This window comes from Pipistrellus kuhlii, unplaced genomic scaffold, assembly GCF_014108245.1.
Source record: "Pipistrellus kuhlii isolate mPipKuh1 unplaced genomic scaffold, mPipKuh1.p scaffold_m20_p_28, whole genome shotgun sequence".
NCBI lineage: Eukaryota > Metazoa > Chordata > Mammalia > Chiroptera > Vespertilionidae > Pipistrellus > Pipistrellus kuhlii.
The window spans coordinates 903,893-926,705 of NW_023425527.1; the positions used below are offsets into that span (position 1 = coordinate 903,893).

Here is a 22,813-nt window from a genome sequence, read left to right on the forward strand (position 1 = left end):
CCCCGCCGGGCTCACACGGTCTCCTTCCACGTGGGGTTCTCCCCCTCCCCCTCCCCTGCCACCTCCACCAGCCTGACTTTGGCTTTGAGCTCTGAGATTGTCGTCTGCGGCCCTTTGTTGGCTGCCCATCACCTGGTGCCCCTTCTCTGTGAGTCTCGGAGAGAGGCCTCCCTCCCTTCCTGGGAGCAGCGAAGGCCTTCCTCCTGCTCTGAGGCTGCCCAGACGAGCCAGGCTGACCCTGACCGCTGAGGAGCAGGACCCGAGCGAGACTCAGAAAGAAGAGGAGCAGAGGGGCAGTGACGAGGGACAGGGACCAAACGTAGCTGCACTGAGTGGACACACACACACACACACACACCACACACGCAGGCTGCTTCTTGGGAACTTATTTCACGGCTGGCCAGCTCCATTCTCCTCTGAATTAATCACCTGCGATCAAATCCGATCTTTCAGCACTGGATTTCTTATACCATTATTTCAACAATATCGATAAACGGATTACATGCACGCAGCCAAGTCACTGCTGCCTGAGGCCTTTCCGCATGAAAAATGACTCATTTTCTCCTAACACCTGTGCTGGGGGGGGGGGGGTCTTAAATATTTTAGTGCTAATCTGACAGCAAAACTGCAAGCCCATATGTCACCTTCCAGACTCCTCGGGTGGGTGTGGGTGTGGGGGGTGGACCGCCCAGTCCCTCCCTGACTCAGGTGGGCCACCAGGAGGATTCCACTTTATCTGCTTTCCTCTTGGAGTGCTCGAAAGTCTTCAACAAGAAGGAAGAGAGGCATGGCCAAGTTCACACGGATTGGGGCCTTACCCCCATCTTCCTGGAGATGTCAATATTGTCTCCCTGAACAACAAAGGTGAGAATTTGGCCGCTGCCAGAGTGGGGGTGTGGGTCTGATCACCACCCCCCATCGCCGAACATCTTCTGGGTCAGGCAGATGAAATCATAAATGTATAATACAACATTTCTTCAATTTTCCTCTTCATTTACTGCTGTGCAGCCCAGCTCTGCTCCAGCGGCTCCCGGCCCCAGCCCACGGGGAGATGGACTGGCTGCATATCAATAGCACATTACGGCGGGCCCGTATGGCGGCTCCATCAGGCCACATTACGGGGAGGTGACCCAGCCACCACTTCCATTAGCAGCCGGGCCCCTCCTGCACTGGCTGCTGCGCAATTTATTTGCTCCAGTACTCTGGACGCCTGATCAATCCCACAGTAATTATCTCTTGTCACTAAAGAAAAACCAAGCCTTCTGCCTGGATGGCCACCTCTCTCACCGAAAGGCTTTCCACTCGGGAAAAAGAAACTCAGAAATCTATAGTCGAATCTGAGAGTTTGCCAGCCAGCTCAGTCTAGTGCCCCCTCCCCGGAGTTCTCAGAAGTCTGGGTCTAGAAGCCTTGGCTCCACCCTCAGGTGTCTGTTTGCCAGCTGGGCACACGACTGGGCCAATCCCGGGCTCCGTTTGTTACTCAGCTCCTCGGAGGTTCGGAGAGTTGCTCCCACTGGGCCCTCGACTTGAGAGAGACAAGAGACAAGGACTGTGGATGTGTGGCCCCTGCTGTGGGGGTGCAGGGCACCGCCCGGGGTACCACACTGGCCATGAGATCGGCACACAAATACAACTCCAAGTGCTGAGAACAGATCACAGGCAAAAGGTCTGCAAGGTGCCCAGCCCCAGGATCATCCAGAATCGCGGAGCTCCCCCGGACCTGTGCTGCCCAATTTAAATGTAATTTAATTTAAGCGATATAAAACAAACACTTCAGTTCTTCGACAAGAGAACCCACAGTCGATGCTCCACGGCCACCTGGGCGGCACAGAGCTGGCACCTCCCACGTCACGGGGCGTCCCAAGGAAGACGAGGGGCTGGGTTCCGTGTTTCCTCTGTTTACCGGGAAACAGCTGAGCAAGCGGAGACCTCATGGTTATTTTGGGGAAAGACAGGTCCCAGGAGAAATTACAAGGAGTCCAGTCCTGCGGCCGTAAGTCCCGGGCCCATCCCCGTGCGGGCTGTGAGTGGATGCCAGCTGGTTACAGCGCCTTGTCCTGCTCCATTTCCGAGGTGCTTCACGCCGGGGAACGCTGGGTGACGGTTTCCCAGGGGCTTCCCAGCACCACTTGGACGGGGATGCCTCTGGCTTCCTTCACCTGGGCAACGGGCTCTCCACTTGGGCCTGCCGGGTGAGGCTTTTCAAGGCTTCGGCAACGAGGCGTTTTCCCGGCGCTGGTACTGACCCTGGTAGAGCCTGTGCCCGGCCAGGCCAGGGGAGGGCAAGGCAGTAGGACGATGTGGCGGAGAAGGCCAAGAGGAGTCAAATCTATCAACAATAATTACTTTTTTGTTGTTTTTTTTTTTTTTTGCTTTATTAAGTCCACGTCCATTGAGGAAAACCAGAGAGTCTAGTGCACGGAGCTGGGTAACCGTGGGCACCCCTTTGCTGCTGCACAGAGGGAGACCTTTGCTCAGGGCCTCAGTTGATTTGCGTTTTGTCTGGCTCAGAGGCAGGGAGACCTGACCCCTCCTCTTCTCTCCTGCGTTCTTTTTTAAGGAACTCCCACTGGGCCGATCATTCTATGATTCTGTCAGAGGCTGTGAAAGCCAAAACCCAAACAGCTGCAGGTTCCCCCCCAAGGACGTCTGCCGCCACATCAAGAGAGACGGAGAAAGAGGAACTGGAACTGTACGCTCATCAGCCTTCCTGTGACGAGGCCGCCCCGCCGCCGACGGAGAAGTCTTGGGGATATTTAACATTTCGTCCCGCCGTGTCCTGGTCATTTGCCGACCAGTGTGTCTGCTCTCACCAGACGTCAGCTCCCGGGGGTTAGGCTTCATTCTCTGCTGCTGTCCCAGCATCCAGAACGGGCGTGGCCCTTAGCGGGCCCTCAATAAATATTTGTTGAACGAATGGATTTTAAAACTTTAATAATTTATAGTCTCACTTCTAGAAAGCCCTATCAGTGTCTTTTCCGCCCTTTCAACAAAAATGTTTAAGTCACTGAAACCTCATCTCATTCCATTCATCAATACATTTTTTAAAATGTTCTGTGTGAGCTGAGATCGTTAGCCACGTTGCTGCTGGTGGCAATGGTGATGGTTCCAGGACTGCCACGCAGGCCTTGCACAGCAGGGAGGGGGGCCCAGGTGACTGATGGGGCCCACGGAAGCGTTAGACTTCCCCGAAGTCACCACTTTGGAGGGAAGGAGCAAGTGCTTCAGTCACAGCACAGAAGGCACCCTCCTCACCCAGAGCCCAGGATGCCAAGCTGTGCCAATGGACAGAATGGAGGACACTTCTGGCAGGGGCACTGGAGAAGCCTCGGGGGAGACTCTGGCCTGGGCAGGGAGGCAACAGGCCAACCAGACTGTGACACTGTCAGTCTGTCCCCAGGTCTTGGCCGATCCACCCCTTCTGCCGGACCTTGGGCTGAGCTGGTTCCTGAGGAACCAGAGCTATTCAGCCACTCCCTCCATCCTCTTCTCTTTCCACCTAAAATGTCACCTCCACAGGGAGGTGTTCCCTGATTCCTCAGACTGGTTCTATTCTCCTTTATTTTCTCTGAAATCACCCTGTCACTTTCTTTATTATAACAGATTAGAGGTCTGGTGCACGGATTAGTATACCAGTAGGGTCCCTCGGCTTGGCCTGCAGGGATTGGGCAGAAGCCAAGGGACCCCCCGGGGCACAATCAGGCCGGGGAGGAACCTCAGAAGGGCTCCAGGGCGGGTCCGGACCGTCTTCCCCAGTCCCGATAGGCTGGACCTCAGCAGCAAGTTAACCTACAGGTTGGAGCGTCTACCTTCTGGTGGTCAGTGCACGTCATAGCGACTGGTTGAATAGTCGAACAGTTGGACACTTAGCATATTAGGCTTTTATTGTATAGGAGGATTAGATTTCTGGGTGACTGGGCTGTTAAATACTGTCTCTCTCACTAGACCGAAACTCCACGAGGTCAGGGACCATGTCTGTCTCCCAGCGCTAGCCCAAGGCAAGGTGCACAGTTGGCATTCAACAAGGCCCTCCTGCTGTGGCTCCCATGATGGGTGCCCTCTGTGTAGCGATTAAGCTTGGGTGTCTATGGAGACGTGGACCCTGAGCCCTTTGCTCTTTTGGCGACTGTCACGAGTGAACAGACTCTGCTCCACACCTCTGCTTCTCCTGCAAAACACCCAGGCCACCCTTCACCGGTGAAGGGCATGGAATTAGACTCAGAAAGGTGGAGCAGCACCCTGAGAAAGCCTCCATGTCATGCCCAAAGGCCTTTATGCAGACTCCAAAGCCAGCAGGTGGAAATGAACTCAACTCATTAAGTTTTTAAAAGACTTAAGCCATTCAGGGTTTCTTTTGGTGCACAACACAGGGTAAAGATCAAATAAAAATTATTATTTAAAGCAGCGTTTTTCAACCGCTGTTCCGCGGCACACTATGTTGCCTGGTGTGCCGTAGGTGCAGACAAGACAAGAATTTTATAATTTTTCACTATTTTGTTTACTTAATATTTCATAATAAAGTAATTATAAAATACTTTCTTTGTGTTTATTTGATTCCTATTCAAGAGAATTACTTTATATATAGTCAATATAGGCACAGAGTTAAATTTTTTAACATTTTCTAATGGTGGTGTGCCTCGTGATTTTTTTCATGAAACAAGTGTGCCTTTGCCCAAAAAAGGTTGAAAAACACTGATTTAAAGTAAGAGCCAGACAAGTGCCTTGCAGTCAAGCAGGAAATAATTCTAATTTCTTTTTAAAAAAAATATATTTTTATTGATTTCAAAGAGGGAGAGGGAGAGAGAGACAGAAACATCAATGATGAGAGAGAATCATTGATTGGCGGCTGCCTCCTGCAGGTTGGACCGAACCTGCAACCCAGGCATGTGCCCCTGACTGGAATCAAACTTGGGACCCTTTGGTCCACAGGCTGACGCTCTATCCACTGAGCCAAACAGGCTAGGGCCCTCTCTGATTTCTTAAAAAAAAAATTAAAAAAAAATCTTATAATAATTACACTCATATGTAAAAATATATTTAGTTCTGGTTCTTTAACTTTTTTCCATTAACAAATGCATTCCTCTATACCACACTATTTTAATTACTGCAGTTTTGTGCTATGTTCATATACTCCACCAAACTAGTCTTTTCTCATGTTTCCTTTTAACACATTTTCACACTTATTCTTAGTGTTTCTTCTTCCAGATACGTTTTAGGATAATTTCCCCAGTTTTTAAAATCTTACAATAGGATTTTTCTTTGAAATCGTTAAACCTAAAAATACTAATTTGAGAATAAACATCCCAGCTGTTTTCCATATCCTCATGGCATCTCTCTCCGTTTTAAATTACTCAGAATGACTTCACCTGCCCTCATCATTTCCTCAGAAAAATTATTTTCAAGAATTTACGAGACCCAGGAAACTTTTACAAATGTAAAACTAAGCCAGGAATGATTTGAACAGCAGCAAATCTGAAAATACATAAAAAGCTTATCAAACAATGTAGAGGAGGGACTCTTGGCCAAATCAAATGAAAACCCATTAAAACTAGGCAGATCGTGTGCCTAAATAGGATTTTTAGCATAACTACCATTTATCCCATTTAATTAATATTTTCCCGACACACAATAACTTGCACTAGAATACCGCTCTCTTGCCTTGAAATTTCTAATTATTGCTGCTACCCACACCATTATGCTACTCCACGGCTTTCTCCATCTTTCATGCCATTTAAGCGGCAAGATTTTCAATTATCTACGTAGGACGGACAGAGATACGTTTAAGGAAGGGGCATAATATGCAACTCAATTTCTCTAGAAGCCAGGGGAGATTGTTTTTGCCAGGACAAACACACTTGTCTTTCATCATTCCCCCCTCACCCCATAAAGAATAAAACAGGCTATTTAAAACATCCATTAAAATGCAAATTTTGATATCCCAAGAGAAAAATGTTAATCATTTAAATAGGCAGGATTATCGGCCACCCTCACCACTTCCCACCTCTCTCAAGTTTCAGAAGATGTAGCCTCAGCCCACACAAGTTCAGCCAGCCAAGGGGTCCTTAGGTCCTTACAAACGCCCAGTTAGGAGAGAGGGCTGGGACAGAGGGAGGGAGTGACTTTTCCTCCCTTTGAAGGAAGGGGTGGAAAGAAAGAAAATATCTAGTCCCTCCTATAAGCCAGACATGGGACAAGATGATCTATCCCTCCTTCCCTCCCTCCCTCCCTCCTTCCTTCCCTCCCTCCATCTCTTCATCCATCCATTACTCCCTCCCTCCAATCACCTATCCCTCCCTCTTTCTCTCCCTCCATTCACCCATCTCTCCCTCCCTCCCTCCTTCCATTCCTCCCGCCATCCTTCCATCCATCTCTATCTCTGTTCATTTAATAGTCACAATTGCCTTGCAAGGGGGATTGTCATTCTCACCTACAGACAAGGAAACTGAGGCCCAGACAGGTAAACAGCTTGCCCAGCTGGTAGGCGGGTGCAGGCTTCCAAAGCCCCCAGCCCATGGTGTCCCATCCAGACTCACCCAGCATCCCCATGCCAAGCATGAACGCGTCCATGGTGTAAGGCAGCCCCCGGGCCCGGCCTCTTGTCCCAGGTGGGAACATGACTTCCTTCGGCTGAGCTTTCTTACATTCTACCTGTTAAACAGAGAGGCGAACAAATGAGATGCAAATGAATTCCACGTAAATGTCAAATGCAGAGCTGATCTGGTTACGGGCTGGGTTATTTTTAGCCTTGCTCCTTACTCACTGTAAAAATAGCCGTGCAGAGTAAATGGCCTGCAAAATAAATATTTAAGAAAACACACCATTTGCGCAAATCCTGCTTCAGAAAAACCTACAAGGATGAAATTGGGTTTGGAAGGGCAGCGAGGACGTAAGCTTAAGGTACACACGCGTGGGTTGGGAGCTCAGAGTGTGCGGAAGGCATGAGAAGCAAGCAGGCACTCAGGGCTGTTGGTGGCGTCTGAGGACAGTAACAACCCCGCATGGCTGGATGGACCTGTACATGTGTACAGAGTCCTCGTGGGTTCCTTCCAGTCAGTGACCCTTCACACCGGGGCCCTCCGACTCCACCTCTCGTTAAACAGAGAGGCCAGCTAGTCTTAGTCCCATTTCACAGATGAGAAAACGGAGCGTCAGAAGACTTGTGTCACGGGCTGTAAACCGTATCCTGGCAGGGGCAGGCCTGAGGATGGATTTTTAAAACTTCTAAGTCAGTGATGGCACTATCGCTATAAAACCATCGCCGGCACACTCCTGAGGGAAGAAATAAAATAAAACGCTGCTTCCGCCCATCTGGATTACAGGTTTCTTATTTTGCACAACATCTTCAAGGGGTTGATAATCGTGTCTGTTTCCTTCCGCCTCCAAAATTTCATAATCCTATCTCGCTCACACGCCCAGAAGTTACTTATTCAACAACATATATCTATATCTACATCTACCTATCTCTATGTCTACCTATATAAATAACATATAACACAAGCCCAGGGAAATAAGTAAAACGGCTGCTGCTGAAGTTCCTACAGTATTTTCTCAGGGTTCCTTAGGCCCTTACTTAGCATTACTTGCTCTTAGTTGACTGATAAACTGAACAGGCACTGTTAGCCAGTGATCGGTCCCATTGCTGATGAAGATGGGATGTCATAGGGTAAGTCGGGGATCCTGAAACTGCTCACACCATCAAGGGTACGCATATCCGAAAACCCTCAAGCATCTGAAGGATGTCACCAGACAGAAGCAATGAGTGCCAATGTGTGTCGTTACAATGGTGGCATTGGTAGGCGTGCCCAGGCCAAAGAGAGGGGCTGGGTACAGGGTCACTGGCACAGAAAGAGTGCTGAATTTGGCTGCATGTACTTAAGAACGCAGAAAGCAACGCCAAGCTTAAGGCTTTAGACCACATGTGTCAAACACAAGGCCCTCGGGCCAAATCCGTCCCGCCAGGCCTTGCAATGTGGCCCGCACCGCGCTGTCATCACTGCACTCCGCTGCGTTTCCATCACAATGACAGTTTATGACTGTTCAGTAAACCATTCGGCCCGCGATTTAGGCTGGATTTTAGATTTTGGCCCCTTCTCTGATTGAGTTCGACACCCCTACTTTAGACGTAGACTCTCTGGTCATTGAGCACATCCAGGTGAACAAAGCTCCCAAGACGCAGTGCAGAACTCACAGAGCTCATGGCGGATTAACCCACAGGAGCTCTCCTGCCCCTGTGAGACGATCCTTAGTGAAAAGAGCAAATTGTTCCTAAGACGGAAGAGGAGGTTGCACAGAAGAAAACTATCCCAGAGGAACTGAGGAATCAAAAACTTATGACCCGGAAGTAAATTCAGCATAAAAAAAGTGCTAATAAAAGTTAAAAAAAGAAAGAGCCTGGCTAGTGTGGCTCAGTGATTGAGTATTGACCTATGAACCAGGAGGTCATGGTTCCATTCCAGGTCAGGGCACACGCCTGGGTGGGGGGCTCGATCCCCAGCGGGGGGGTGCACAGGAGGCAGCCGATCAATGGTTCTCTCTCATCAATGATGTTTCTCTCCTTCTCTCCCTCTCCCTTCCTCTCTCTAAAATGAAAAAAAAGAAAAAAAGAAAGGAAGGAAGGAAGGAAGGAAGGAAGGAAGGAAGGAAGGAAGGAAGGAAGGAATGAATCAGAATTGGGTGTATCAGATTTCTCCCCTAAACCTAGTGTGACAATTTGCTCCCGGACTCCAGGTCCCCACCACCCCCAGGACTCAGAAGCAGGCTGAGAAACCTCATTTGCAAGAGCCTGCCCGAGCAGGGTGTGCTCTGCGGAGGCAGACAGATAATTACCTGACGATAACACCAGGATCCGGAATAATACCGCTAACCAGCTCACTTCCTAATAGCCCTATCGGTGACAATCTACTGCATTGTCTTATGAAAACCCGCTGCCTGTTCCTAGGCAACCTGATCAACGAAAATTTCAGGTTTATACAATTTTCATTTAGGGAACATAAAGGTTAACTGACTGTAATGGGAATATTTTAAACAAACCCACCTACTCTTCATCTCTCAGAGAAGGGCTGGCAGCTCTGTTTAATTCTGCTGTCTCCGCTGGTGTTGTTTTGGGCAGCGCCAAGTGCGTGGGTTCTGTCAACCACTGTTGTGCCAACCATGGGCACTCCCTGAGGCCAGGGGGTGGGACGTGCATACTCTCTCAGGGACCCCGGCACCTTCCGGGCACTTGAGTGACAGGGAGCCTGCCTGGCCTGCACTGAAGGCTTCTGGGAAGATGTCTCAGGACCAGGAGGTCTGCCCACCCAGCCCCGATCCTCTTGAGGATGTTGGATGAAGAACACACACAAAAGGGGAAAGAGGCAGAACTATCCTCTGTATCGCAAGTCCTTCTAGTGGGTCAGGGGCTCGCTGAGGATGGAACTCTGTCCTTCACCCATCACACAGGAGGAAACCTCGTCTCCCCCATCAGACAGTCCTTAAGGCGGGCATCAGGGTCAGTCCCGTCTTCCCTGGCGCCTCAGTGAAGGTCCACACACAGTGTGGACTCACTCACATGCTCGTTATGGCCAAGGAGACCATCTATTTAACTCAATGGGGCTGAGCAACTCCAAACACCGCAAGTGCTGAGCTGGGGAGGTAGTGATGGGGGGGGGGGGGGGCAGAAAGGGGGAAGAGAGACACAGAGATAGATAAGGCAGCCCCACCTTTGAGAGTCCTCATTCTTCTGAAAAGAGCAGACCTGTCATATTCTCCTAGCATTAAGACAAGTCCTCACTCGTCAACCAGACCTTGTAACTCCTGGGCCGGCAGCCTCTGGAGCCTCTGGAGTGATAGACCACATTTGGGTCACACCCACCCCTCCCCCAACTCTGCCACCTTCCCACCGGGCCCCGAGCAAACCAGAGGACTTGGCATGGACAACCCGAGTTCTAGTCAGAACCAACTCGGGGAAAACCCGAAGCCCCGGTCACCTCCTTCGGTCATCTGGCCACACGCTGTGTCCCGGCCAGCTGCGCAACAGATACCCCAGACTTAGTGGCTTCGAGCAACAACTTATCATTCTTTCTCGTGGTTCTGTGAGTTGAGTGGGCTCAGCGGGGCTCTGGCTGGCTGTCTCTCCTGTGTTTGTGGTCAGATGGTGGCTGGGGCTGAAACCTGAGAGCCTGGGCTCGGAGCGAGGAATAAAATTCACCAGTTTATTCCTCACTCACGAGGCCTGCAGGGCCTGTCCGTGGTGGGGGCGGGGCACCTACTCCTGGCTTCTCCATGGCCCTCGGGCTTCTCACAGCAATGGCAGCCGCGTCCCAGGCGCAAGCACGCCAAGGACAGCCGGCACTGCCAGGCTTCTTCCAGCCCAACCCTGGGAGTCTCACTGCTATTTCCATCCTGTTCTGCTGGGGACCAGCCTGGACTGGGTGTGGGGTACGGGTACGTGAATCCTGGGGGGCATAGCTCAAGGGCCGTCTGTGGAGACTAACCAACACATGAGCTCAGTGAAGAGCACTGAGCAGACCATCGAGGGGCGGGAAGGGGGGAACTGTTCCTCTCACTCTTGGTGTCCAGCTGGCTGGGTTCCTGGGGCAGTGGGCACTGAGGCTGCCTTCACCAGGGGGACCCAGCAGGACATGGGAGCTCCTCTCCCAGGGCAGCCCAGAGAGGCTTGTCTGGCCCCCAGGTCAACAGAAGTGCGATGGAGGTCGGGGGTCGAGTCTGAGGGAGTGGGGGTAGAGTCTGAGGAGGGAACGTCTCTGAGTCTTGGTGCTTGAATCTCCTCAACCAACATTTCAGTCCCCACCTCCAGAGCGCCTCCTGGTGGCTGTGCTGCTACTGCCTCAAAGGCAGGCGCAGAAAACCAGTTAGGTTGGCGGGGCCAGAGATGGGGCAGGAGGTGACACTTGGAGCAGTGCTTATAAGAAGCCCAGAGGACACGATGACCAGCTGCTCATACTGGGAAGACGAGGTCTCCCATTGTCCAGTGTCACAGCTGACAAAGCCAAGAAGCAGTCCCACCCCAGGGACTGAAGACCAGCTCCCCAAAGGTAGATGGCACTGGCTTTGAAATGCCCATCTCCAAGCATGCTGCCCCGCTTCGGCAACTGGGCTGGGAGGAGAGGAGTGGCTCCGTGCCCCACGGCTCTGGGCCCGGAAGAATGGCCTTTAGGAGGACTCACGGGCTGACGTGAGTGAGCTTGCACACGTGTGAGCGCCAACCCTCCGTGCTGGCTGCCTCCCCCATCAGGGTCCAAAGCAACTCAGCAAGGGCCGCTTCTAACCTAACTCGCTACTTAGAAATAATTTCACTTACAGGGAAGTCGCAAGGACAGCACAAAGCACACCTGTACCCTTTACCCAGATCACCTGTTGTCAACGGGCTGTCACTCTGCTTTCTCATTTGCACACGCTCTCTGACTGTAGCTATGATCCCCCCCCCCCCCCCCCGACCATCTGAGAGTGAGTTGCACACATGAGGGTGTGCCTTTCCCAAACATAAACACATTTTCTGATGTAACCGCAGCGCAGCAATCAACCTCCGACATTTAACACCGATGCCCTCTATCACCGTCTCTCCACCTTACAGAACAGGAAGCCGAGGCCCAGGATGTCAGACACCTGGCCTAGCACTGCCGACTGGTCCGTGTGTGGCACGGCTGGGTCTGAGCCCAGATCTGCCTGATGCCATGGCCCATGCCCAGTGGGTCCTCTGCCATGCCCTAAGGGGGAACGTTTGGCACTGGCTTTCGGAGAAGGCCGCTGGGAGTTCTGTGGGGGCAGCTACTCGGAGTGGCTGCCCCCCTTCCTGCCCCTCAGCTGGCCCGGAGCCCTCCCTGAGGCAGCTCCCGGCCTGGCACCCTTTGGAAGAGGAAGAGGCTGGCAGTCTGAGAAACCAGGGTCTGGGAAGTGAAAAGGCTTTTGTTTCTTCCTGGTTTCTACACAAACAGCCCCTGTCAGCACGCCCCCAGGGCCGGAGGGAAACCAGGCCCCTCCGGGTCTGGCGAAACACAAGCCCTGGGCTGCGGCCTTGACTTTCAGCCCAGGACAAGGAAACTCTGTGTGGCCTGAAGGGGCCAGTGTTTGCAGCCTCACTTCCACCCCAAGCAGGTTATGTTAGAAACCGGGAGAGAGGGGCCCATTTCAAAGGGTAAAACCCACCGCTGGCTGCTCAGAGGTCAACCCGGGCTGGCTGGCTGGGAGGAGGGGAGGGGGGGCTGGGCGGGCGAGTGCTCGGGGATGACTGAGGCTTCCACGGTGGACAGTGTCCTTCTGTGCAGCTCCTGGGAAGACAGAGGTCTGGCCTGGTCTTGCCCTGAGATCAGGGGCTGCTCCTCAGCCAGGCTCTGGGGATCCAGGCCAACACTCTCCTCTGAAGCCCCCGGCTCACAATCTCCTCGGAGAAGGGGCGATGACACCCTAGTGTAGGGGTGTCGAACTCAATCAGAGAAGGGGCCAAAATCTAAAATCCAGCCTAAATCGCGGGCCGAATGGTTTACTGAACAGTCATAAACTGTCATTGTGATGGAAACGCAGCGGAGTGCAGTGATGACAGCACAGTGCGGGCCACATTGCAAGGCCTGGCGGGACGGATTTGGCTCGCGGGCCTTGTGTTTGACACATGTGCCCTAGTGCAACGATTCAGGGGTCCTGCCCTGGTCAGGTGGCTCAGTTGGTTGGAGCGCCGTCCTGTACACCAAAGGGCGGTGGGTTCAATTCCTGGTGGGGGCACATGCCCAGGTTGTGGGTTCGATCCTTGGTCAGGGCACATACAGAAGGCAGCCAATCGATGTTTCCCTTTTATATCAATGTTTTTCTCTCTCCCTTTCCATCCCCACTTCCTCTTTCTCTTAAAAAAAAAAAAAAAAAAAAAAAAAGGATTCAGGGACCCTGTCTGGAGCCCAGCAGCTCCCAGACTCCCCAGTAAGACAGGAGAGTCAGCTGCCCCCCAGGAACCACACAGCGCTCCCTACTTCGGCCTGTGCCACCCCGTGGCCACAGCCTTTCCTTCTGCCCACTGCTCTCTCTTGCCCTCTCTGCCAGTCACAAGCCTTTCTGGAGACTCCAGGAGGGCAGGACCCCATGGGACTCATGCAGGTTCATAACTCAGGTTCAGGGGGACCTGCTCTCAAGAGCAGAGCAGGGAGGCCCAACAGGAGGCCAGCTTCTCTGGGAGGAGAGGTCTCTACTGTCCTCAAAGCCTGGGCTGTGCCAGGGACCACCCGGCTGCTGCAAAACGAAGGCTGGGGGTGGGGGTGGGCTGTTCAACAACAACCATGAGTTCAGCAGAGCATCAAACCAGTGCGGCCCGGGCCTGTGGACCCCGCACAGCTGCTCGCCGCACACCCAGGCGGCCCTGAGCGCTGCTGAGCGGAGCTGAAGAACAAGGCTGAGGAGTGCCAAGGTGCAGGACGACAGCACGTCAGCAGCCCGCTCCAGAGGCCAGAGGGCGGGACCCACTCTCCTCCCCCTGGCACTCACCCCCGAGATGGACCCGCTGGGGTCTCTCTCTGAGTGACCTTCAGAGCATCACGTCACCTCTTCTTGGTTCTACCGTCCACTCCGGGGATCCCACTCTACAGAGTCACTTATCCCTGGCCAATAGGATCAATCCCGGGAGGAAGGAGCACAGCGTGTCCTGAGCACGGTCACACCATCCTCCTGTGTGTGAGCGCATACATGTATGACGGATAGGATATACACGGAATGAAGGTGGTAAAGCCAGTTCCTATCTGTGCTGACTTAAACCCCAAAGACTGGGTGGGGAGCAGCGAGGAGAGGAAGTGGCCGCAACCCCAGCCCAGCAGACCGTGGGCTGACTTTTTCCTTAACTCCCCTTCGCCCCCCCTCCTGCTGCCAGGTAGGGCCCCAGCTTCCTGCTTTCGTCAGCAAGGTGCAGAGGGAGCTGCCGAGGCTGCACTATTTGGGGAAAAAGCTGATGGTGGCAGCAACAGCTGTTCTTTTCCTTTCTGGGAGCCTGCAAGGACGTTTCAAAGTGAAAAGAAGTCTCCGCCTCCAGCAGGTGCCCAGACAGCCACCAGGCTGGGCGCTGCCCCAGGCAGGGTGGGCTTCGCTGGGGCCTGCGCCGAAGGGGCCCGGCGTAAGGACTCTGTTTGAGAGCGAAGGAAAGAAGAGGCGCGGCCGGAGCATTAGCCTGCATCTCCTGGAAGTCAAAGAGCAGCACAGCAAAAGGCAAAGGCAGACCAGGCTCCAGGCAAGGGGAGCAGAGGGAGAGCTGCCTCTTTCGAGGGTCCCTGAGCCCCTCCCGGGGGGATTGTAGGGGATGTGGGAGGCAGCACTCGCAGCAAAGCCCAGAGGCGAGGGCCACCTGGACAGTGAGAAAGATGCTCCGCTCTCCTCATCCCCCACCCCATGGTGACCTCACCAGAGGACACATGAAGGGCAAATGAGTCACAACTCAGGGGACTGGGAGGCCACCTCTCCTCCAGCCTCATTACTTCTGCCTAAACAGCAACAAACATTTACCCCAACCACTCAGCCTGCCCTCCCCGTCACTCCCCCACACAGAAATCCCTCTGCCCCAATTAACAGCAGCACACACACAATGCGTGTGCCAGTGCGTGATTGGGTGTGTGTGCGTGGGGGGGAGGAGACACAGGACCTCCCTCTCCATGGAAAGCGAGATTCATTTATTAAGTGCCTCTCTGGCATTTCCTTTTTTTGCCGTCATCCTGCTTGTTTAATATTGCATTTGACATTCTCATTTTATAAATGGTAACAGAGGCAGAATGGATGGCTAAAATTAGCTTACGAGTGAGAATGATGCTACAAATAGGGTGGGGAACACAGAAGCCTGGTTAATTCCACCCACATCACTCCCCCCGGCCTCCGCTTTTGGGCTGGCTCCCGACCCAGCTCCCAGGCTTCCAGCTGAGGAGGAGCAGCCTGAGGGAGGGGGCTGTGCCCAGTCATCTGGGCACCCTGCCAGGTGGCAGCGCCCCGTGCCCACCCTGCCTGGGGCTCTGCGACTGCCTGGTCCAGCTCTGCAGCCGCAGGTCCCAGAGGCCAACCCGGGACTCCCCTGCTGTCCCTCCTCCTGGCCCCTCCCACCCCTAAGGGCCTGCTCCAGGGTTAACCCACAGGGTTGCTACTTCATAACTAACTTTGCAGCAGGCCTGAGACCCCACCAGGCTTTGCTCAGAGGAGTGGGATGATTCAGCTGCAGGGGGAGCCAGCTTCCCTGGGACCTCTCCTCAGTGTCCCCTCCTCCCTCTGCTCTGCGGGATGTGCCCTCCACGCTGCACGGAGTATCCCTACCTCACACCCTGCCCTGCCCCAGAGACTCAGGTCCTAGTCCTGCTCTGGTCTGTACACCTGCATTTTACTGACCTGTAATCATGCCAGGAACGCCTTAGCTTGTGAGCACAATTTGTTCAATAAAATGATTCTAAGAATAATGACAGTGGTGGCGACGATAATAGTAAAAGACCCGTCCCCTCGATAGAGCGTGCTGTGCCCTTTCAGAGCCCTCCCCGAGTCCTCAGCCCTCCCTCTCTGTGGCAGGGGCCATCGTCATTGTCTCAGACGTGGGCCCAGAAGCTACGTACGTGACTTGCCCAAGGTCACACACTGGAGCAGTGAGCATCTGCACTGGGCACTGGGCAGCGAGGGGGCGGCACCTTTTGCTGAGCAGGCCTCTCGGATTGACAGCACCCTAATCCGAGCATTCCTCTACTCCCCACCTTGCCCCGCCCCCAACACAGAAGACACCAGTACTTCCTGCAGCGTCTATCTGGGGCACCCTGCCCCATAGTCTGCCTCTGACGAGTAAAAAGCTGACTCAGCAGGGACCTCCCTTCCTCGCACCAGGCGGGGCTGCAGTGACCCTGGGTGGCCCCGGAGATAAGCAGACACACCTGCTTTAGCCACATTAGTTGGCGGGAGTCGGAAACTACAGCCGATGGGCCCAATTCAGCGGCTGCTTTTTTGGTAAATAAGGTTTTACTTTAATGTAGCCTCACAAACCAGGTCCTTACTGTCCTGCACTGTGATGGCACAGTGGAGTAGTTGTGACAGACAGACATGGGGCCCTCAAAGGCTAAAATATTCACTATCTAGCCCAGTGGTTCTCAACCTTTCTAATACAGTTCCTCATGTTGTGGTGATCCCCAACCATAAAATTATTTTCGTTGCTACTTCATAACTAACTTTGCTACTGTTATGAATCGTAATGTAAGTATCTGTGTTTTCCGATGGTTTTAGGCGACCGCTGCTGTAGAGCCCAAGACCACTGGAAAACTCAGAGGATCCAGCCCTTCACCCCAGTGATGCGCCCACACATTTACTATAGATGCTGCAAGACCCAGAGCAGAGGGAGGGGTGAGTCCTCCTGGGGACAAGACCTGTCTCTGATTACAGGGGATGGTGGGTGGTGCTGGCCTTCACGTGACAGGCGGGCCATTGGCTCCCTGCTCTCAGGGCTTCACTCCCCTCATCCCGGATCCCTTCCTGACTCTGGTGACCATTGTGACCCGAATTACTATTTTATCTCTTGCTAGCCGTGGTCCTTGTCCCATGCTTCTGAGACTTAAATGTGTGCACAGATCACTGAGTATGTCAAAACACAGGTTTTAATTCAGTAGGCTGGGGGTAGGGGGTAGGGGGTGGGGAAGGAGTGTGAGACTGTGTTTCTAACCAGCTTGCAAACTGCTTAGCAATTTTCATAAATCAGATCACCTTAAAGGAACAAGCAGCAGGACCATTTAAAAGCACCCTATGGTAAACCGTGTAAAAGCAAAGCTTTGCCTCCACCGGTCAAACCGATCCTGATTTTTCAGTTCTGAGGTTTGCCTATGTTGGCAGAAGGGTGCAGTGTGAGCACAGGGTTGGAGCCAGAAAGACACAGGTTCAAATCCCAGTTCTGCCACCGAGAACCGTGGGCTGTGGAAGTCCCTCCACCGCTCTGAGCTCAAGTCCCACCTAAAAGAGGGGACAATGACCCCTACGTCAGCACGAAAGGAGACGCGTGTGCACAGTACAAAGCTCCATCACAGTGCCCGGGAAATACCAATGCCGCCAGCTGAGTCAGGTGTGGGAACAGGCACTCCAGGTGCCCGGGCACCTTTCCAACTGACCCCAAGTTCTCACCAGCGAGGCTGGTGTTGCCTCCCGGACTCCATTGAGGCAGGGACTGAGCCAGGCCTCTGGGGAAGCCCGGAGCGGGTCTGTGCGGACCCCGCCCCCCGCCCTGCGCTGCCGCCTCGCGCTGGCTGGCCTGCGGCTCGCCAGGAGGCCTGGGAGGCTGCGCTGGCACTAATCAAGCCAGTGTCCCTGCTGCTCGGAGGCGGCTTCAATCAGGGCCGCGGCGGGAGGCCTTATTAGCTGCTCCCGCGCCCGGGCTTGCAGAGTGGTCTGAGGTGTTCCTCCCCGAGGGACACCATGTGGCTGTGCATGTGCGAGCATGGTGTGCGTGTGCGTGTGTGTGCGTGCGCGCGTGTGCGCGCGCGCGCGCGTGTGTGTGTGTGTGTGTGTGTGTGTGTGTGTACTGAGAAGGGGCTGTGTTTGTGCTTCACTCTGACCTGTGCCAAGACAGAGGGAGGGGCTGAGTAAGGGGCCATCATCACTTGGGGGTTGGCCCTGAGCTGGGGTGGTGGCCAGCTGCTCGGCAGGCCCCTCCCTCACCTGCCTGGAGATCCATCGTGGCTGACAGGGATTGCTTATCCCCCAAGCTTAGCCCTTCTCCCCAGAGAGGAATTGGGCCCAGTGAGCCCATCTCTTTGCCCTTTCTTAGGAAAACATGGAGCCGCCTGGGCAGCAACGTGGCTGTCGGGGCAGCCAGTGGCCTGGGGAGGTGTAGTCCCCCTGGGTGACCTCTGACGTCCCCGTCAGCCTGGAGGCGGAGAGCCTATTGGGTACAGATGTGAGCTCTGGGCTTAGCTCTTGGCGCTTGAAATCTGGTGCTGCCAATGATGGACGCTGTGGCCCTGGGCAAGTTGCCGAGCTTCTCTCTCTGCCTCACCTTGCCCACCAGTAAGATGGGGAGGCAATGAGCACCTGCACCACAGTGGGTGTGTGATAAGCCAATGAGAAGAGGCGCAGAGAGCAAGCGCTCAGCAGGGCGTGTAGTTTAGCATCGAAAATGTCAGCTATTCACGGGGTCTTAGTGGGAGGTGCCATGTGGGGTCTTCTTGGCCACCCCCTGCCACCACCCTGGTGGTGACCTCCTTCAGCCAGGGCCTCTATGGGGCGGGAGACAGAGCTCTGTGCTCCCAGCTTCCTGACAAGCACTCCCGCCTGCTGCTGGCTCTCCAGGATGGCGGAGAAGGGCCCTCATTTTTTAAAAATGCCCAGGAGACTCGACAACCAGATTAGATAGGAAATGGCTCTGAAAATGATGATGAGCCTCACGGTCACATGGTCCCCTCTGAGCTCATTTCTCCCATAATTATCCGTACAGGACCCCGAGGGCCAGGGCACGGGAGCTCTGGTTAACCGCAGGCCTGGAGGCGGGTCCTGACTGTGCCTGACCAGCAGCAAGCCCTTCGTCTCTGTGCCTGGCAGAGGAGCCCAGGGCCCAGGACCCCCAGCACAGCCCGGTTTACAGAACACGCCCCGGACAGTCTGACCGGCGGGGTTTCTGCTTAGCAGTCTCTGAGGTCTCCAAGTCTTTCCATCTCTCATTTGAATTCTGTCCGTTGCACCATTTAAATTCATCTCCTCTTCCTTAGGCCTCGGAAGCACAAACCAGTATCACAGAATCCACAGCGATTCAGGACTCAGCTCCCAGTGCCCTTCAGAGGAGGGGCCCCGCCACCCCATGAGGGGACATCACAGGCCCTTACACTGGAGTTCAGGGAGGCGACCTACCAACGCCCTCGCCAGCGGCTTAACTCCCTGAGAGCCGGAAAGGGCGGGGCGGGCGCCTGCAGGGACACCTTCAAAGCTTGTCTGTGACCCCACCCACTGCACCTCACGCTCTCCTCTCATTTACTTCCACTTCTGCTTATTGTCTTAAGTAACAGGTAGCAGCCCAGATTCAAAAAGACAGAAACCCTAGCGCCGTGGCCGGCCAACGGCGGCTCTCGAGCCACATGCGGCTCTTTGGCCCCTTGCGTGTGGCTCTTCCACAAAATACCACGCCCTGGGCGAGTTTATTTTGAAGAAGTGGCGTTAGAGGAAGCTTAAGTTTTAAAAATGTGGCTCTCCAAAGAAATTTCAATCGTTGTACTGCTGATATTTGGCTCTGTTACTAATGAGTTTGCCGACCACTGCCCTAGCGCTGTAAACAGCTATCTGCACCTGCCATCGTCAGCCTCGACCTGGGTGGAAAGAAGGGACACCTGTCAAATGACTGGGGTCAATGGCTACAAACCTCTCTGGCTTTACCCTGCTGGAGCTGAAACTCTACTTTCTGATCGCCCCCTAATCATCTGGGGGTTCACCCTCCCACCCGAAGCTCAAACAACTGTCTGTCTGGGGTCATCCGAGAGCCAATAAGCTCAAGACCCATGTTCCTTTACTGCCTGCGCAGCCCTGAGGCGTATCCCCTGGGCCGAGTTTCCCCCCTGGAACAGTGGAAAGCATAAAGCCCTTCCCCACGCGCCTCAGGTTCCCTCAGAGCCAGCAGCGGTGAAGGCCACACCTATGCGTTGGAGGCAGCACTCAGTGTGGTTCCTGGCCGGCTGACCTGTGCCTTCCTGGTGAAGCGGTCAGTCCTAGCAGGTGGGAATGTGCCTGCCAGCGCTCTCGGCCGTGCCTGCTAGTCCGTCACCCACACCAGGCTGGGGCAAACATGTACCTGGGCCCGCAGGCATGTTTCCCTTTAAGCCCTCGTCTCTCTAGTTTTAAGAATTGCAAGTAGGAACCTACGGAAAGAGAGAGGGACCGGCTGGAAGGCACCGGCTTCCGAGGGCAGGAAAGCCAGGGAGGGCACCTGTTAGCCCCACACTCTTATCTCCCCTTTACCATTTTAACGCCTGAGCTGACACCTCTAATCTATAGCATGCAGAGAAACGGTATTTTCATTTCAGATCATACGATGGCTAGGAACAATACCAACAATATTATTGTAGTGCCCTGGGAAAAAATTAGCAAGTCAAATATTGAATCAGGCCTGTAGCACCACATGCTAAGCAGATTGCTTTGATCTTATCCACTCTAAAAGCCCCATTATTGAATTTAAAGTCAGGGAACACATATCAGACCATATACAATGAATAGTTTGGGCTTCAAACAATGCATGTTTCCGAAGCAACGAATGTTCTGACTAAAGGAAAGAAGAAAAATAATACTGAAGTTACAGCTGCGATTGAGACATAAATTTGCCCTCCTTCTCTTGGACCTGAGGCCCTGCTGGCCAACCAGAATGTTTTGGCTCTGAGGGACTTGCTGAGCTCCCATTGCTCTGCAACCAACAACCAAGGGCTTTTTCACCAACCTACTCAAACCGGAAGACAGGAGTTTGAGAAGGAAGCAGCCAGTGCGCACATTCTGCACATGGTGCGGCGCCCTCTGGTGGCCATGTCTCTGGGAGGCCGACCCAGTTCCCCAAACTTCCAATGATTCAACCTTCCTCTCCTTGAGGAGCCACCCCCAGGAAAAGGAGCTTCAGAGTGCAAAAGGGAGGGGCAGAAGCAGCTGATCATGACAATGAAATTAATTGATCGGAGGGAGAAAAATGGTAGTTATCCAGCAAAGAGACATAATGGTGGTAACCAACATACCTAGGACAGTCGTCGGTAAACTCACTAGTCAACAGAGCCAATTATCAATAGTACAAATATCAACAGAACTTTCTTTTGAGAGCCACATTTTTTAAAACTTAAACTTCTTCTAATGCCACTTCTTCAAAATAGACTCGCCCAAGCCGTAGTATTTTGTGGAAGAGCCACACTCAAGGGACCAAAGAGCCGCATGTGGCTCACAAGCTGCGGTTTGCTGACCACTAACCTAGGATATACTGCACCCCCATCGCCCCAACCCCTCTAATTGCCAACCTAAACAGCAAACACATACCCTAAGCCTGGGATCTGGTGAACTACAACCTGCCGACCACATCTGCCCTCTGCCAGCTTTTGTACAGCTGCGTTAAGGACAGGTTTTCCATTTTTAAATGGTAAAAACAAATATTTGTGACACACGAGAATGACATGAGATTTCATCGTCCGTGTCCCGCTCGTTCATGGATGCCTTCGCGCTACGACATCACAACAGCTGTGACAGCCGGCTGTGTGGCCTGTAAAGCTATATGGCCCCGAACTCCTGCTGTTGGCAGGGCTGACCCCCTGGAGTCCAGCCTCCTTGCCCACCCTGCCCAACCTGCAGCATGGTGACCCCGCTGGGGCGGTCTGCGTGACACGGCGTGTAGATGGGGGCAGGGAGGCATCGCCTTTCAGCGTGACCCCTGTAAACTTACCATTTTATTATTGATTTCATGGAAATGAATCTCACAGACCTTCTCCACAACGTCTTCATTCTCAAAAGTGACAAAGCCAAACCCTAAAGGAAAAGGGGAGACAGAGACAAAAAAAAGAGGGAGGGTGAGTTCAGGTCTGGCCGCCCACGCGTTTTCTCTTGTCTGTCCCACAGTGGCCACAGGAGCCGGGCGTGCAGATCCCTGGTTGAGGACACGATTTCTAATTGGTGCCCTCGCGACAGTGAGGACAAGTCAATGATTTCCCCCACGTGCGGCGGGCGCTGGGTGGCTTCCATTTGTCCCCGAGCAAACAGGACCTTTTCCTGTCTGTCAGTTGCAAGGTGGTGGGCAGCCCCCGGCGGCGGCGGGCTCACCCGGGGGCCACGCTTGCCCTTTCTGCTGGAGTGGCCAGCCCTCCGGTCGGCCTCCAGACGGAGACGGTTATTTGTCCTTTTCTTCCTGAATTACTTCCTCTAATACCTCATCAGGACATCCTGAGGCCTGGAAGAAACTATTAAAAGTTTCAGGCCTCTGTTCTGCGCAGGCATCCTTTCTCGACTGCCGCTTCAAACGCGCTACAGGTTTGGGGCAGTTTAAGACCGTTTGATGCCTGCTGTCAGCCTGTCGGCTAGCCATGGCATGTACTCGGCTGGAGACCGCCTTTGCTAGACCAGCCGTACTGGAGGATGTTGGCAGGCAACCTCCGCTCAGCATCCCGAGCTCCTCTTGCTACCCTCCTGCCCCTCGCTTTCTTCTCTTCCTGCCCCCGACAGGGTCTCCAGCAGGCGGCCCCATCTGTGACCCTGCGGGCAGGCGCTGCTCTAACACATGGACCTGCTTGCAGGATGGCACCCCACCTCGATGAAACGCAGCTGCAGTGTCAGTACCAACAGGCAGAGCAGACAGACCCTGATGGGGAGGCAGGAGGCCTGGGTTCCAGTTCTGACTGGGCTCTGGCTTCCAACCTACGTGTCACCTCGGCCTAGAGTCCTGCACCTGCGGATTATGGTGGTGAGACTGGACACTGGGTCCTACGCCTTGAGCCACAACCCAAGTCAGGATCTTCAGGGCTCTCTGCTATGGGCTGAATGTCTGCGTCCCCTTCCTGCAAGTTCTTAGGCTGAAACCGTAACCCCCGGTGTGGAGGTATTGAGGCCTTTAGGAGACATTCAGGGCACCGTGGGAGAGCCCTGGTGAACGGACGAGTGCCCGGAGAAAAGACAGGAGGGAGCTGGCTTCCCCTCCCTCTGCTCTCTGCCGCGGGAGAAGACGCCCAGGAGATGGCTGTTTGTAATCAGGAAGCAAGCCTTCACCAAAACTCGACCGTGCTGGCACCCCAATCGTGGCCTGCCAGCCTCCAGAACCATGAGAACCGCACTTCTGGGGTGCACAAGCCTCCCTGTCTGATGCACTTTGTAAAAGCAGCTCGGACACAGGAAGACACTCTCCTCTCCG

At 53.8% G+C, this 22,813-nt stretch overlaps 1 protein-coding gene across 13 annotated transcripts in view; it reads right to left on the bottom strand.

The window, feature by feature from the left end:
* The window catches only part of MSI2 (musashi RNA binding protein 2), a 357,057-nt gene that overhangs the window by 41,367 nt on the left and 292,877 nt on the right, over positions 1 to 22,813 (bottom strand). For all 13 annotated transcript variants that reach the window (XR_004990791.2, XR_004990790.2, XM_045587338.1 and 10 more), the window contains 2 exons: positions 21,359 to 21,441; positions 6,534 to 6,648 (listed from right to left, as the gene is read on the bottom strand). Coding sequence is in view for 11 of the 13 variants with exons in the window: in XM_045587338.1 (XP_045443294.1) it covers positions 6,534 to 6,648; positions 21,359 to 21,441 (198 nt within the window). In the remaining 2 variants the exon portion in view is untranslated. The remainder of the gene's footprint in view (positions 1 to 6,533; positions 6,649 to 21,358; positions 21,442 to 22,813) is intronic.